The sequence below is a fragment of the Mercenaria mercenaria genome, chromosome 5 (genome assembly GCF_021730395.1).
Source record: "Mercenaria mercenaria strain notata chromosome 5, MADL_Memer_1, whole genome shotgun sequence".
Taxonomy (NCBI): domain Eukaryota; kingdom Metazoa; phylum Mollusca; class Bivalvia; order Venerida; family Veneridae; genus Mercenaria; species Mercenaria mercenaria.
The window spans coordinates 14,269,032-14,286,645 of NC_069365.1; the positions used below are offsets into that span (position 1 = coordinate 14,269,032).

General features: G+C 35.4%; 1 protein-coding gene across 13 annotated transcripts in view; it reads left to right on the top strand.

Annotated features, from left to right (window-relative positions):
- The window catches only part of LOC123556504 (E3 ubiquitin-protein ligase MYCBP2-like), a 166,289-nt gene that overhangs the window by 32,246 nt on the left and 116,429 nt on the right, over positions 1-17,614 (top strand). For 8 of the 13 annotated variants that reach the window (XM_053542723.1, XM_053542730.1, XM_053542731.1 and 5 more), the window contains exons 19-23: positions 1,270-1,383; positions 3,542-3,622; positions 9,213-9,236; positions 15,390-15,512; positions 15,748-15,829. In XM_053542723.1, coding sequence (XP_053398698.1) covers positions 1,270-1,383; positions 3,542-3,622; positions 9,213-9,236; positions 15,390-15,512; positions 15,748-15,829 — 424 coding nt within the window. The remainder of the gene's footprint in view (positions 1-1,269; positions 1,384-3,541; positions 3,623-9,212; positions 9,237-15,389; positions 15,513-15,747; positions 15,830-17,614) is intronic. The other 5 variants (XM_053542727.1, XM_053542732.1, XM_053542729.1 and 2 more) reach the window with 3 other exon arrangements.

The window sequence follows — 17,614 nt, forward strand, 5'->3', positions numbered from 1 at the left end:
TTTAAGTCAACTTTTCTCATAAACTATCAAAGCTATTGCTTTAAAACTTGCAACAGTTTTTCACCATCATAAGTGGACACTGTACATCAAGAAACATAACTCTATCCTGCTTTTTGCAAGAGTGATGGCCCTTTTTAGACTTAGAAAATCATGGGTAGGACAATATTTCTATTATACAAAAAAAATCAGATGAGCGTCAGCACCCGCAAGGCGGTGCTCTTGTTTTACTTCACGAATCGGTCTGAAAAGTCAAAAATCGGTCCAAAACCGACAAACCGGAAAATTTCCGAAGCCCTGCTTTAGACTATATACAAATGTAAAGCATGAAATTTTACTGTTTCGTAAAATTGTAATATTATATTAAAATTTTGGAAAGTGGATTTTATCTATTTTTGTCAGTGCTTTTAGAAATAGAATTTATAAATTCTAGATTTAGTTAATCATTTGCTGCACCCTTGCTCTTAGTATAGGCAAAAAACATAGGTGATAACACATGGAAGTTGATATACTTGGTTTTAGTACATTTATACCTATATATATATATATATATGTATATATATACATGTACATTAGTTGGCATACTATTTTATTCATATATTTTGTTCTGTAAACAATGTTCTGTTGTTACAAAGAAAGTATACATATCTGTGTTAGTAGATTTATTCATTATGTCTCCCACCACACGTGGTGTGGGAGACATATTGATTTACTCCAGTATGTGTGTGTGTGTGTGTGTGTGTGTGTGTGTGTGTGTGTGTGTGTGTGTGTGTGTGTGTGTCACAAAGCTTGTCCGCACTCTAAGTCGAACATTTCTCATTCGATCTTCACCAAACTTGAACAAAATGTGTTTGACCATAAGACCTCGGCCAAGTTCGATAACTAGCCAAATCGGCCAAGACACTTCGGAATTATGGCCCTTGAACATAATTGCCAACAACCACCGGCGCAGCATTGTAGACTGTTACTCCCATCCGCTACCGCCGAACAGCATTGTACACCGACACAGCATTGTAGACCGGTTACTCCCAACATGTGAATACCAATAGGCCACAAACAGTATACAAAGACAGACTTACTATTCAGATGATTAGGCAGTTGTGGGAGACATGCGCTTTTCTCAAAAGCACCTCTAGTTAGTTTTAACCTTAACAGAAACATTGAGAAAGTTGAAATTTAAGATATAGACACTTCTTTCTTCGAATACATAGATTAAGGGAATGTTTAACTTTCAAAGAGTCCATATATAATAATTATCTAAATATTGCCTAGGTGGTGGTAGAGAGATGAAGAAAGCGGGGCCGTTTGCTGAACTGCTTGCCAAGATGGAGAGATCTAGAGCCATGATACAGAAGAACTGTGGAAAGCTTGGCAACAAAATGAGAAGTAAGTTATTTTGATATCAGTATTTCATTGATATTCTAAATGTTGTTAATAGTAACCATATTGTACAGTTGTGTTTCAGTGTTGTTGTTTTTTTTTTTCTTCAGATGTTCGAAATGTATTGTCATAATGTTGTCATTGTTACCATTCATCAATATTCATCATCATGATCATCTACATGCTTATATCCACATACAGTTTTAGGTTAATCTTGCTTACCTTAAGCATTTTAAACAGTTTTTGCTCATAAAGGGGAGTATGCAATATTTGATGATGTATTTACAAAAAGCTTATTGAAACATATAAACTGGTGGAAAAATCATGAAAATCGGACTACAAAACAAAAAAGATATGGCAATTTAAACATTACCAGTTTAATGAAACAGCAGCCATTTTGGGCACAGTGACATCATCACTCTTTCCTTATATAGGCATTATTGGCAAATTAGTTTTGTTAGATACAATTGAATATGGAACTGAAGTTTAAGGTATACACTTTTACACAAAAACTAAGGTTCGTTTTATATTATAACCTACAAAAAAATGATTCTATTACTCGTTATTCACTGATTTACCGTATATGGTAATGCCTGTATAAAGAAAGAATGATGACATCACTGTACCGAGAATGGCTCCCTGTCTTTACATGGATGGTTACATCATTTTTGTTAGTAGTCCAATTTCATAGTTTTTTCATCGGTATTACTGTTTCACCTAGTTCTTCCTATTTAAAAAAAATTGTTGCCAAATGTTGCACATTTCCCTTAAAGCGAAAGAAAAAGCCTGTAAAGGTGTGATGGAGTTTGTGTTAACAGTTAGATTTCTACAATGCAAAGATTGTGGAGAAATTAAAATTAATCCATGTCTTCCTGTTAACATTATGCTTCTTCCTAAGAAAATCACTTTTGTTCTCATGTTATTTGAATGTGTTTTGTTAATTGCATTAATTGTACCCCCCACACAACGAAGTTGTAAGGTGGGTATACTGGTTTCAGGTTGTCTGTCTGTCTGTCCGTCTGTCTGTAGACACAGTCTTGTGTGCATCAACTCTCCTCATCCCCTTGACGCAATTTAATGAAACTTCACACAAGTGATCAGTAGTAACCCTAGTTGTGCATGGTGCATGTTAGGTTCTTTCAGAATAAGAAATTGCAGAGTTATGGGACTTTGTTTTTTGTTACTATAGATACTATATACATAGAGTCTGCATATGCGATCTTGTGCACGCCTAATCTCCTGAACCCTTGCATACAGTTTAATGAAACTTCACACAAGTGATCAGTAGTGACCCTAGTTGTGCTTGATGCATGTTAGGTTCTTTAAGAAAAATATTCTGCAGAGTTATGGGACTTTGTTTTTTTGTTACTATTCTATATACATAGAGTGTGCATATGCAATCTTGTGCATGCCTAATCTCCTGAACCCATGCACACAATTTAATGAAACTTCACACAAATGATCAGTAGTGACCCTAGTTGTGCATGATGCATGTTAGGTTCTTTCAGAGTAATATTCTGCAGAGTTATGGGACTTTGTTTTTTGTTACTATTCTATATACATAGAGTCCGCATATGCAATCTGCGGGCCTAATCTCCTGAACCCTTGCACACAATTTAATGAAACTTTACACAAGTGATCAGTACCAACCCAAATTGTGCATGGTGGATGTTCTGTTCTTTCAGAAAAAAAAATCTTCAGTGTTATTATTGACTTTTTTTTTTTTTTTTTGTTACTTTACATTGTGTACGTCAAATTGCAATGTACTGTGTCGGTGCCTGCGGGGGGTACATTCATCACCTTCAGTGATAGCTCTAGTTTTGTAAAAAAAAATACAACAGACCAATAGGAAAAACTCACATCACTTCATTACAATTTTGAAAAACATTGAAGTATACATTATAACTTGTGTAAATGACATGTCTGAAGAACAAACTCCTCGAAGAATCTTAGTACATTAACCTCTAATGAAGAAGAACCCTTTATTTTAAACAATATTTATTGATATGTCATATAGATAAATCCCATACATACAGTCATATTAACAGTCAGAATTGTGCTCAGCATGAAAACAAACTTCCATCTAAAACTTGCTCAAATTCATTTCCTAATGAAAAAAGTATACAAAACAGTAGAGTATTGTGTACATGTATATTATTTTCAGGGATGCCAGTAGTACAGAATTTACCTCCTCACATAATGGGAATGATGCATGTATTTAACCAGAAACCTTCACAAAACAAAGGTAGTCATTACACTAGGGTTGACTGCTTCTGGTTTACACAGAATCACTCTTTTTCTGTCTACTCAAAGATTGTGAGGGAAAATCTCTAGGAGATAGACTTTCTTAAATGATAAGCATGAAGGAGTATAACAAGGGGGAATACTTTATCTGTAGCAACTAATTCCATATGCGGCTGTTTCTCCTCTATGGTTCACTAGTGGATTTATGATGGGTGGTGTAGCTAACAGGAACAACATTATGCTTTAGACTGATTTTAGCTCACCTGAGCACAAAGCTCAAGGTGAGCTATTGTGATTACCCTGTGTTTTTTGTCATCTTTCAACACCAACTATTTTACTGTTAACACTCTAAGGGTCACAATTGTAGTATTGTCTTAATAAAACTTGGTCAGAATGTTTCCTTTAACTGTAAAATTGGATATTTAGGGTCACAAACCAGATCATAGGTCAAATAGTACAAAAACCTTGTTAAGGTAGTTCTGAACGTTTGGATCGAAAAATTTTCTATAATGTAGAATTTGATTAAACACTGATTTTTCAAAACTTCGAAATATACCTAGAAAATTCAGCAAATAAAAAAGATAGGGTCGTGTGCTTGATTTTTTGCTAGACTGATTTTAAAAAATCGGATCTCACGCAATTTTTCATAATGGGAGTCTATGGGAAAATCACAGCTTTCATACCTTTTTCGTGAATAGAAATTTTTCTACAATGTAGATTTTAATGAAACTTCTCACAGTCGTAAATAAACATTTGGCCTATATTTTGGTGAAATAAAATATGTAGGTCCGTGTGCTTATTTTTTGAGATATTTGACAATGATTAAAGTGACCCGCACATTTCAAGCTAATTTTTAGACATCATTTTGAATTATCTAACATGTCAGATGATTTAATATCATATTTCAACTTTAGAAAGAAAGTAAAGGTGCCGTTGTAATAAATTTACCATTAATTCATTAACTGATTTTCATTTCCGTACGCAGAATCCAGACTTTATTTTATGTTTTCCGGATAAATGACGTTACGCTATCACTTCCGGTTTCTCAGATGTGCAGAACTACCTTAATACTGTAGAGGCCACATTTTCTACCTAATCTTGATAATACTTTCATCAGAATTGTTTGTCTCTATGAAATCTAGGTAATGTTCATCTAAGTTAAAAAAAACTGGGTTGCTAAGTGAAATCATAGAAAAACATTGTTTACACTGTAATGGCTACATTTTCTACCAGACTTTCATAAAAAATTTGTCCGAACAATCTAGATAAATTTTGGAACTGGGTTATCTAAAGTCCAAAAATGAGTCCACAAGGATAAATCATAGAAAAACCTTGTTATCACTTTCTACATGAGACATAGTGGGAATGTTTGGCTGTATAAAATCAGCATAGGTATGTAACTGTGTCATCTTGGGTCTAAAACTTGGTCATTACATCATATCATAGAAAAACCTTGTAAACACTCAAGAACACACACTTTCTATCCAATTTGCATGGAACTTTGTCTCATTGTTTGTTTATAAGGAAATCTAGAATGACTTCAGAACTGGGTGAGTAGAGGAAAAAAACAGGTCACATGGTCAGGTCATAGGAAAATCTTATTTACATACTACAGGTCACAATTTATACCTGATCTTAATTAAATCTCATCAGTATGTTTGTCTTCATAAAATCAAGGTGGAGTTCAAAACTTGATCATCTAGGGTTAAAAGCAAGGGCACTAGGTCAGGTCATAGAAAAACTTGTTTATTGTTCTACCTGATTTACAAAAAACATGATCAGAAAGTTTGTTTTAATGAAATCAAATTAGAAACTGGGTTATCTGGGTAAGAACTAAGGAAGGTGAGTGCTACAGGGCCTTCATTGCACTCCTGTTATCTTTTCTTTTATTTTTTCTTTTTATTTGTTGGCATGTCCTCAAGTTTTTTCGCATAACATTTCAGAAATCCTTTATCCTAAGTATTTTGATACCATTTCTGTTTTTATCTGTTTAACTGTTAGGTACTGAACTAGCTTAGCAATTTGAATAGTTTTATAGTTTTACTAATGTAAAATACTTTGTTTGACTGAAATTGGTATCCTGGCAGATACTTCTGAAAACTTTACATATTTGTAAATTTAGTTGGTCAACATTCAAGGTCACACTGCTCTCAATACTTTCTGTACAGTATCAGAATGTTTGGGCCTTCATAGGTTGTTATAGATAATTAATGATCACTTCTGATTTTGTAGAGGGAAAAGTAAAGATGGTTTCTAGACAGTAACTCTTACAACTGGTAAACATCTATATCATATGTATAAGCTCACATGTAATTGTGTGTGATCAGCAGAGTTGGGGACATAGTGACCTTGAAACTGAAATGATTCTTCATTAATAACCGTTATAAGAATATATCTTGTATAAGTGGATTTTGTCTTTAGTATTCCATATGCCCAAAAGGTTGCAAAATTTTATTAGATAAGTTAAAACACTATAGTAAAAGAGAAAATGGATGTGTAGACAACAGAAAAGAATTGCAGTCTTCAGTGCTAGCTCTGGCCAAATTGAAATTATGGCCATCAGATTTTCAGGAACAAAAATAATAGCCGAAGCCTGCAAGTAAAAGTGCGCAGAAAAAAAATTAAGTCGGATTTTCAACACTATTTTATAGTTCTAAAAACCATTATTAGTTTAATACTGACGTCAGACTCAGTGATCATGCACAAACAAAGATAGCTGTAGTAAATAAGTCAAGGGGAAATCAATGCAAAAATCCCATTTAATATTTTCTACTTTATTTTCTTTGAAGCTGAGTTTAAAAGAAAATATGAATTGTGATTTTTATGCCCCCAAAGGGAGGCATATTAGTTTTCAACTGTCCGTTAGTTCGTTCGTTAGTTCGTTCGTCACAACGTTAACTTTTTGCATCAAGGCACTTTACTTGCGAACCACTGCACCGAGGACCTTCAAACTTCACGTGCTGATAGTACTTATTGAGTACACCTACCCTACTGACTTTGAGGTCAAAGGTCAAGGTCACAGGGGCCAACGTTAACTTTTTGCATGAAGGCACTTTACTCGTGAACCACTGCACCCAGGACCTTCAAACTTCACATGCTGATAGTACTTATTGAGTACACCACCCCTACTGACTTTGGGGTCACCAAGTCAAAGGTCAAGGTCACAGGGGCCAACGTTAACTTTTTGCATGAAGGCACTTTACTCGCGAAACACTGCACCGAGGACCTTCAAACTTCACATGCTGATAGTACTTACTGAGTACACCACCCCTACTGACTTTGGGGTCACCAGGTCAAAGGTCATGGTGACAGGGGCCAACTTTAACTTTTTGCATGAAGGCACTTTACTCACGAACCACTTCACCCAGGACCTTCAATCTTCACTTGCTGATAGTACTTATTGAGTACACCACCCCTACTGACTTTGGGGTCACCATGTCAAAGGTCAAGGTGCTGCGGGGGCATTTGTCACCATTAGTGACAGCTCTTGTTTTTCTTGCATTAATTAAGTTTTTACAGAAACGTACCAGTTTTGTGAGGAAATAATGTTGATATATATGGTCCTTTCAGTGTCAAACACAATCTATCTTTCAAACCTACCAATAATTCTGTTTTTCATGTTTTTGTTGAATCTGCAGCTCATTTATTGAAAGAACATTTAAACTAAAAGTAATGTAATCAAATTTTTTATGCTTTCTACCTTCTCTGACACTGTGTATTGACTTATCTGAATTTGTGTCGTCTGAAATACCCTTCAGTTTCGGGTAAGAATTTTCCCGATTTTCGCAAAAAGCAGTTGCAATTTTTGCAAGTATTTTTTTATTAAAATAGCCAAGCTACTACTTGCTTGATATGGAAAATACAGTTTATTAATGGTTGACATGTTCTACCAGCGTCCGTTTTATTTGGTTGCAACTGAACAGATTCGTTAATTTCTGCCAACCAGTTTCGGTTTAAACTATGCCAAAATTCTGGTCATTGATTAGGAAAAGAAACTGTACAGCCAGTCTTAGTATATATATACCATTTTTAGCAGGGCTTTTTATAGGGTTTTTGGTAAAAAGGCTCTTGGTCAAATTGGGAAGTGTTTATATGGTAAAGTGTAAAGATTGTGAATGAGAAATCATGTAAATTTGGAGATTTTAACTTAAATTTTAATAATAATAGGGGGGCCTCTGTGGCCGAGTGGTTAAGGTCGCTGACTTCAAATCACTTGCCCCTCATCGATGTGGGTTCTAGCCTCACTCGGGGCGTTGAATTCTTCATGTGAGGAAGCTATCCAGCTGGCTTATGGAAGGTCGGTGGTTCTACCCAGGTGCCCGTTCGTGATGAAATAATGCACGGAGGGGCACCTGGGGTCTTCCTCCACCATCAAAGCTGGAAAGTCGTCATATGACCTAAATTGTGTCGGAGCGACGTTAAACCCAACTAAAAAAAATAATAATAGGTTAATATTTTATTGTTCAGGTTTTACTGGTGGAATTTCAAGTTCATGAATTACAAATGTAAAATTAGGGAACAAAACTTACTAGATCTTTCAAATAATCGAAAATTCATTTCAGTTGGGAAGTTTTTCTTCGGGTTTTTATACGCCCATCTCTGAAAGAGCGTGGCGTATTATGTGAACACCTGTGGCGGCAGCGGTCGGTGTCCAAAGCATGTCTGCTCTTTAAGTCAAACAGTTCATCCAATCTTCACCAAACTTGCTGACAATGTTTGTGGGCATAATATCTTGGCCAAGTTCGATAACCACCTAAACGCCCCAGGTACTCTTGGAATATGGCCCTTGAATTACTCGGAAAACTGCGAATTTAGCCTTGTCCGCTCTCTAAGTTGAACAGTTTTCATCCGATCTTCACTAAACATGCTGACAATGTTTGTGGGCATAATATCTCGGCCAAGTTCGATAACCACCCAAATTGCCACAGCACTCTTCGATTATGGCCCTTGAATTACTTGAAAAACTGCGAATTTAGCCTTGTCCACTCTCTAAGTCGAAAAGTTTTCATCCGATCTTCACCAAACTTGCTGACAATGTTTATGGGCATAATATCTCAGCCAAGTTTGATAACCACCCAAATCGCCCCAAGCACTTGGATTATGGCCCTTGAATTAGGCCAAGTTTGATGACAGGCGTATTTTGTGACAGTCTGGCACTCTTGTTTGCTTTAAGAAAAATTGGGCCTTATAGGCATCGGGACAGATGGAAGAAAAAAACTAAGATGCAGTAAATTAAAGGAAAAGTTTTTTTAATTTCGTTATATAACATGAAAGGCTTTAGGAAGACTGTTACAGGCCACATGATTGTCGTGTTTTGTTAGAAGTAGAAAAGAATAACACACTGGTATATAGTTTAAAATGTTTCCAAAAAAACTTTGACAAAATATTTTTCTAAGTGTAATCCATTGGTAAAGCAGAATTTCTTTTAGATCTTGTGACAAAATTATGTCCAAAAAATTTAGCTGAGTTCTTATCAATTCATGTGTTGCAGTTTGATTACCAAGACACAATATTCATATGTTTTGTACTTAGTTTGGTAAAGATTTGCATCAGTTTGCACATGTACAATGTTTATATTGTTGTATTGCCAGTAGACAAACCAGAAAGAGGCTCCGGTAAGTAAATGTTGGGTTGTCATGATTATTTGATGTGCTGTTTCCAAAATAAGCATGGTATACATGTTTGAGATGTTTGGCTGGCTGATCTGATCAAATTAGATTTTGTTATGGAAGGCATTTTGAATAACAAGTTGACATGATGCATCTTGTGCTAGCTTTTCACACCATACATATTTCAATGGCTTCTTAGTGTTACTGTAACACTGGCTTATCAAATATTTCTTTGACTCTTTACTAAATCACTGAGTTTAAAATAGAGTACTAACTAAATAAAGTGAGCAGTTTTGAGTCCTCTAGAAGTGTGTCACCAAAAGACACTTACAGTTTGCACTCTGTCACACAGTATCCCCCCCCCCCCCCCCCATCACTTAGTAACTTAAGTATATGTACAAGATAATTTTTTGCCGAAACCTTGTATACAGTATACATCTGTGCAGCCTGATCATGGTCTGCACTGTTCACTATTCAGTCAGTCAGTTTTCATTGAACACCCTTTCAAAAATAAATGGTACTGCCCAAATTGAAAGACAGACCAGTCATTTTCAGAAATATAGCAGGGTAAAGGTGTAAATACATACACGATATTTTAGTGCATTCCTAAATACCCTCTGGTATGGGATGTTTATTAATAGGCAATATTCTTGTTTCAAACTAATATGCCTTATATAGAAAGAAACTGTTATATGCTAGTTAATTTTAACTTGACTTCAAGATTTCTAACTGACAACATCAGACAGCTGCTATTTTTCACTTGTATTAAACAAAGCATTATTGAAATGAATATAACAGTGACTTCAGAAGTAAATGTCACAGCAATTCAGGAATCTGTTTCAGTTTTTTTTAACCACACAAAGTCATGTCCTAGAAGATGCTACAAACTACAAAACTTTAAAGTTTCATTTAAATATTAAATATTTGATGTAATACTTCAGTTTTAAATTAAAGTTTGAGTCTGTGATAAGATCCGAGTAAAATGTAATAATGGCCCTATTGAAATTAGTACTATTTCACTGTGTTTTGAACATGTTAAAACTATTAATACTGCCAGCAGAATTCGTAATACATTGAAACATGTTCACTCTAGCAACACTAGCTCAAAAGTTCCTGCAGCTCAGTTGGGCAATTTGTGCTTCCTGGCCATTATCCTTTTATTGTATATTTGAGCCGTGCCATGAGAAAACCAACATAATGGCATCCACGCAGTCTGGTCAGGATCCATGCTGTTCGCTTTCAAACCTAATGGAATTGGAGAAACTAATAGCGAACAGCATGGATCCTGATCAGACTGTGCGGATGCGCAGGCTGGTCTGGAGCTATGCTGGTCGCATACCCACTATGTTGTTTTTCCCATGGCACGGCTCATTTGTTTCACTGGAGCAATGTACTCAGTCCCTTGAGACCTCAAGTAATTTGATACCTTTGAAGTATAAGGGGGTAAGTGCTGTACATGTAGCGGAACTTTGTTCGCTTAAACTTGATGGGACAGGCTAAATTTGTTCCAGTTATCGGTAGTTCTAGCCACCAAAATGATATACAACATAAAGTTTTTGGCGGGACCTAACAATGTGTTCAAGCAAAGAGTGGTGTTTGAATTATCCAAGTTTAAGCGAACAAAGTTTTACTGTAATATTTATCTTCTAAAGTAAGCAACAAACAAATGGTAGTTCAGTTAGGAACACATGTAAAAGACCTTGCTGAACCAAAAGTGTATGATGGCAGATTCTGGAGTGATGTTATGTCATAAGATGTTGAATAAAATGTTAAATGAATGACTAATTTGAAATACTGAATGCACAAGATAGAAATAATTTGGATGAACTGATGTTATATAGCATTAGATAACGGTTGTTGTAGTGTGTCTTTTTTGGGGCATTTGATGAACTAACTTTGATGGCAAGATTTGAGTAAATGGTAATGAAGCAATTTTTCTTTGATTGACATTTACATTATACAATTTAAAGGAAGTAAAGTTTTCTAATATAGTGTGTTTCATTGTGATATATATTATACACTTTATGAATGACTTGCCAGTCAGTAGTCTCATTTATTTCCTGACTTGTTATATAAATTGCTGGTCCATAGTTTGTGCTATAAATAGGTGTATATAGTTTAACACATATTAATAAAACACTAACTGAATAGCTTGTTTATTATTTGCCTTTTGTCTTAGTGTTTGAGGCAATTTACCAGCAGGTCATTCAGTTAGTGTATTTTCATTGTGATATTTAAATGGGAAGACATTGCTGATATAAATTGGGCTTCTATTTGCTATAAAACAATGACATTGGTAAGATTATGCCAAAACTAGCTTTTTTGGTTATAACTTTGAAAATACTTGTCCTCAAATCAAGTGATTTTACAGTATAAAACATCATATACTTTGTAGGGGCCTCCATGGCTGAGTGGTTAGAGTTGTTGACTTCAAACCATTTGCCCCTCATCGATGTGGGTTCGAAACCTCATTTGGGGCGTAGAATTCTTCATGTGAGAAAGCCATCCAGCTGGCTTACGGAAGGTCGGTGGTTCTACCCAGGTGCCCGCTCGTGATGAAATTGTGAACGGAGGGGCACCTGGGGTCTTCCTCCACCATTAAAGCTGGAAAGTCGCCATATGACCTAAAATTATGTCGATGCGACGTTAAACCCAACAAAATAAATAAAATATACTTTGTACCAACTCGATATCTTTTACACTTTTACCATTGATAGAAATGATGAACCGGCTTTTAATGAGAAGTCTATTACAAGTTTGTTATACATAATGGTTTTGTAGACCATGAGCTGAATCTGCAGCTGTCATCTGCTTGCTAACTCTCGCTTAATCTTCACGCCATGTACCCGGATAATCCTAACTCTGTTCAGCGACCCTAACTCAGTGCCAATATGGCTGACAGAAAGACGATGTATGTAGTTAATTTCCTTGTCTTTTTTCATGTTTTTATGTGAGTATGCAATGTTAGCTTAAAACTTTTGATAGTCATAATATCCTGTATTGATAACATGTTTTGTGTACAAATATTTCAATCGAAATGTCACATTATATGGCTGGAATTCATTAAAATGTACTCAAAAAAGTCTTCAAAATGAACATGTTTTATGCTTCTAACTGTTTTAAAGTACCAGAAATTGCAGTAAGACCTTACTTATTAAATGTATTAGTTCCATAAATATCTCTTTGACAATGTTTAACAGTATCAAAGATTGAAATTGATTTTTATAGCTTAAAAATTGTATTGATTATGAGGTGGGTTTAAATTTGCGGATAATTCCTAACTGGTATAGGAAACAATGCTGGATAAATACGAACTTAGAATGGATAAACACCTAACCAAACGAAAACGGCTGTTCGTCTGTGCTTTTTTATGGATTGTTGATGCTCGAAGTTATTTGATCTACCCACCCCTGCAGGGATGTGGGATTCCTATGTCCAACTTATCCGACTCGTGATTTTTTTTTGCCGGCGGACAAGTGCATTTTTCATTCTGTGTGTCCGCGGACAAGCATACTTTTTCAGTTTTCAGGTATAAAATGAGAAAACATAAAATATCATTTAGATTGTGTGTTGCTTCAAGTGTATGGAGGTGATAAAGATAATGGGTTCTTTGACTAGGTCTCGCGCACACTGTAACTATGATAAAATATCAGAGAAGATTTAGATACAAGAAGATTTATTTAACGTCGGATAAGTATAAACATATAACACTAGCTTAAAGCTATTTTCCGGCAAACACATGTAAATAAGCTCGACATAAGTAAATCAGCTGTAATAAAATGCAAATATGTTAAAGCACATTAAAGCAAATAAAGCATCTGGCTCTAAGTCACGATATAAGAAACAAATCACAAATTATCACATACATGTTACAGCGCATTAAAACAAAATAGCACATAGGTACTAGCAAATAAAAGGAAAAAGTAATTTACCATATACAGATTTAGCACATTTAAAGCAACATAGCAACATAAAAAAGATTAGCTGACACTACACAAAAATAAGAAGAGTCACATTTTACAACATGCATTTAAAAAAACATAAAAGAAGAAATCATATACATGCTAAAGGGAACATAAGAACTACTTAAAGTAGCTAAAGAAAAATATTTGTATCATCAGCTATAGCATTTGTAACTAAAACTAAAAAGGAAAACAGAGAACTAAAGGACATTTAAGACTCAGAACGTAAACAACTTAAAATATTTGCAAGTTTGTAAGTAGAATTCCAACGCTGAGACAATAAGTCACTATCAAGGAATATTTGAGCAGTAGTCAGCCAATTAAAATCAAAAGCCACAGAGTCGCAAGTATGTTTAACAAGTCGGAACGTTTTAAGAGAGTTTTCTCTGAATTTCATTCTGGCTTTGCACCATTGGTGGGCAGTGTTTCGGGCATGACCCAAAAACGATCCGAACATGCTTACGCGTTTCAGACTTTTATAACGTTAAAAGGCAAATATTTCAACAGCTTATTTTTTCCCACGTTACTGTGATATGCTTTTCTTTTCATTGTCGTAAATAAAGAACTCGATCTCCGTCTATTTGCGTTTATGAGGGTTTGATATTACAAATAGAGCAAGTGAAATTTGATATGGACAAGTGGTTTTTAAGTTCCGTGGACAAGTGAAATATCTATTTAATAATTAATCATAAATCTAATCCCATTTAAACAATTTCAAAAATGTTCCATTAGCACCTCTATAAAAATCCCCTTTCACTATACGATATACAAGATTTGAAACAAACACAATTCTTCTGAAACAGTGTGTGTGCGTGTGAGTGTGCGTGTGCGTGAGAGAGAGAGAGAGAGAGGAGAGAGAGAGAGAGAGAGAGAGAAGAGAGAGAGAGAGAGAGAGAGGGGGGGGGGGAAGAGAGAGGGCTGGGGAATACAGAAATCTGTGGTATTAAATAATTTCTTATATAATAAAAATAATTTTTACTTTTATACTGAAGTTTTTTGAGGGTTTATCCAGATTTTTCCAAACATTGCTATTTGCATAATATTAAAAAAATTTGAAAAAAATTGACTGTAGTGGGCATACATATATACATCTTGTAAAATTAATGACAATTGATTAAAAGAGAATTTTATCCTTACATTTTTCACTTGTCCACGGAACTTAAACCGACAATTACCGCTTATAAGTAATTGTTTCAATAAACACACCATGTACATGTCAGCTCATTCATTTCTAGTACTACTGTCAGTTAGGTGTTTATCCGTCACGCAATTTTGTGTAAGTAGGTTTTTATCCATTTCTCATGTAAACTGAGTTCGGTTTTTATCAATCAAAGTTAGGTTCTTATCCCTTTTCTCGCTGTCAGTATTTTGAACTGTATTGGTGTCAACATTTGTGGGGTTAACCGCTAGTGTAACGGGCCTATTAAGCAGTATATCTTTGCTTTCAAACAACAAAATACTCGAGGCATCAAAAGCTAGAAGTATTTTTAAAGATTTTTTGTAAAAGTTTCATTGAAATGTTGCCTTGTTCGTCGTTTTCCACCTGAAAACACAAGGGTTGATATATTAAACATGATGCATTTTGAAATAAGTATACACTTGATCAATGGAGATAGATATAACAACAGAAACATTCCTTTATACATCGTAATTACACAGAAAACAAAGTTGTATCGGCTTTACATCCGCCATGTTGGCACTGAGTTAGGGTCGCTGAACAGAGTTAAGATTATCCGGGTACATGGCGTGATCTTAAACTAGTTTTTCATATTGCTACTGTTAATCAAAAATAGTATGCAGGTGTGCTTTGTTTTCATTGGTCAGATGAATACAAAAAAAAGGATAGAAAGAAGTTTACTTAGTAAAAAAATATTTTTGATATACAGTTGTAATTCAATACCTCGAACTCGCTGGCTAACTCAAGATATTTTCAAGTCCCTTCCTGAAAACACATGCACAAAATATCATTTTAAGTGACATTTCGGTTATCTTGAAGTAAAACGCATGATCCCTTGAAATTCGAGATACGGAGTTACAACTGTATTTATGTGTATTGGTAGTGTGGTAGTTTATATACACAGTATTTTAGTATGTGGAAAATTGTTTTATCATAAATAAATTTTATTTTCATGGATTTTGACACATTTATTGTTGGGTTCCAGTGTATTTAAAGGAGAAGTTTTGTTGTGTGTTTCAGAAGATCTAGATGAGCAAGAAGCAGAACCCAGTAATAAGATAGTGAGTCTACCCCCGCAGGAGATCACCATAGGATCTGGAGATATCCCCATCACACAGATATCTTGTGGCATGCATCACACTGGTAAGTTACATAAACAGTTTATTTTCAGGTTATCCATCATTAATAATTGGTTGGGGTGGGGTGATATCATGTTTCCTCTGTCCTTGTGTGTGTATGTTTTTGGAAAATTGTGTTAAGCTGAGAACTTTATTATGCAAGGTCTGATTTTGAATAATAATGATGTCTGAGATTTTCCCATAAGCCCTGAAAAAAATAATGTTGACATTATTTTACACTAGTTTTAATTTCTTTACAGTTGTATTACTGCAGAATGGAGAAGTTTATACATTTGGCAGTAACCAGTATGGGCAGTTGGGTGTTGGAGATACAGTTACAAGGTTAGTGAAATAATTCATCAAAGAATGCAGCATATATGTCAAACAACAACCTTTATACTATAGTTTTTACTCATAGTCCATGCCCCAGCATAAACACGTAAAATGTAGTTGCTGTCTTGTGTTCTATTTGATGTATTTGAATGTACAGGTCACATAATAACATAATAATTCTTTAGCAGCTGAGAAAGATGGCCGGTTGAATCATTTGTCTCCACCCACCTTCCCCAAGCCCAACCCCTGTTACGGGTTTAACACCATGGTTCTATCGGCCCGCTTAGCTCAGTAGGTAGAGCGTTGGTCTATGGATCATGGAGTTGTGAGTTCGATCCTCAGGCGGGGCGTATGTTCTCCGTGACGATTTGATAAATGACATTGTGTCAGAAATCATTTGTCCTCCACTTCTGATTCATGTGGGGAAGTTGGAAGTTACTTGCGGAGAACAGGTTTGTACTGGTACATAATTCAGGAACACTGGTTAGGTTAACTGCCCGCCATTACATGACTGAAATACTGTTGAAAAACGGCGTTAAACCCAACACAAACAAACAAAATTGACTCGTACACCGGGCTTTCCCCATCACATGATCGGAACACAGAAATGAGCCGTGATGGTTTTAGCTCGACTATTCGAAGAATAGTCTAGCTATTCTAACTCACCCTGGCGTCGGCTCGGCGTCAAAACTTGGATAAGTTTTTGCATGCAAGTACATACAGCCATCAATAAAGGCATATAGCTTTGAAACTTTTTTTTCTTTTTCTAGTCAATTACCAACCTCTCTGGGTCAAGTCCCATAACTCTGACATGTATTTTGAGCAAATTATGCCCCCTTTTAGACTTAGAAAATTTTGGTTAAAGTTTTACATGCAAGTTACTATCTCCAAAACTAATGCAGATATTGATTTGAAACTTCACATGTGTCTTCGGGGTTATAAAACTAGTTGATAGCAGCAAGTCCCATAACTCTGACCTTCATTTGGCCAAATTATGCCCCCTTTTGGACTTAGAAAATTCTTGTTAAAGTTTTGCATGCAAGTACATACAGCTATTTCTAAAAGGCATATAGATTTGAAACTTATTTTTTCTTTTTCTAGATCAATTACCAACCTCACTGGGTCAAGTCCCATAACTCTGACATGTTTTTTTAGCAAATTATGCCCCCTTTTAGACTTGGAAAATTTTGGTTAAAGTTTTACATGCAAGTTATTATCTCCAAAACTAATGCAGATATTGATTTGAAACTTCACATGTGTCTTCGGGGTTATAAAACTAGTTGATAGCAGCAAGTCATAATCTCTGACCGTTATTTTGGCCAAATTATGTCCCCTTTTGGACTTAGCAAATTCTGGTCAAAGTTTTGCGTGCAAGTACATACAGCTATTACTAAAAGGCATATAGATTTGAAACTTATTTTTTCTTTTTTAAAGTTTTACATGCAAGTTTCTATCTCCAAAACTAATGCAGATATTGAATTGAAACTTCACATGTGCCTTCGGGGTTATAAAACTAGTTGAGAGCAGCAAGTCCCATAACTGATATGCATTTTGGTCAAATTATTCCCCCTTTTGAACTTAAAACTCTTTTGATATTTAACCTTTTTGGGTAATATTTTCCTGCTTCTGGGACAATATTTCGAATAGTCGAGCTTGGCTGTCTTACGGACAGCTCTTGTTCTGTCGGTCTATTCCACATGTCCCGCAGGCATACCGAATTGAGAGGCACACAACTGCCTGAAACAAGTACAGATTGGACGATATATGAAGACACAATCAAGCGCACCTCATGCT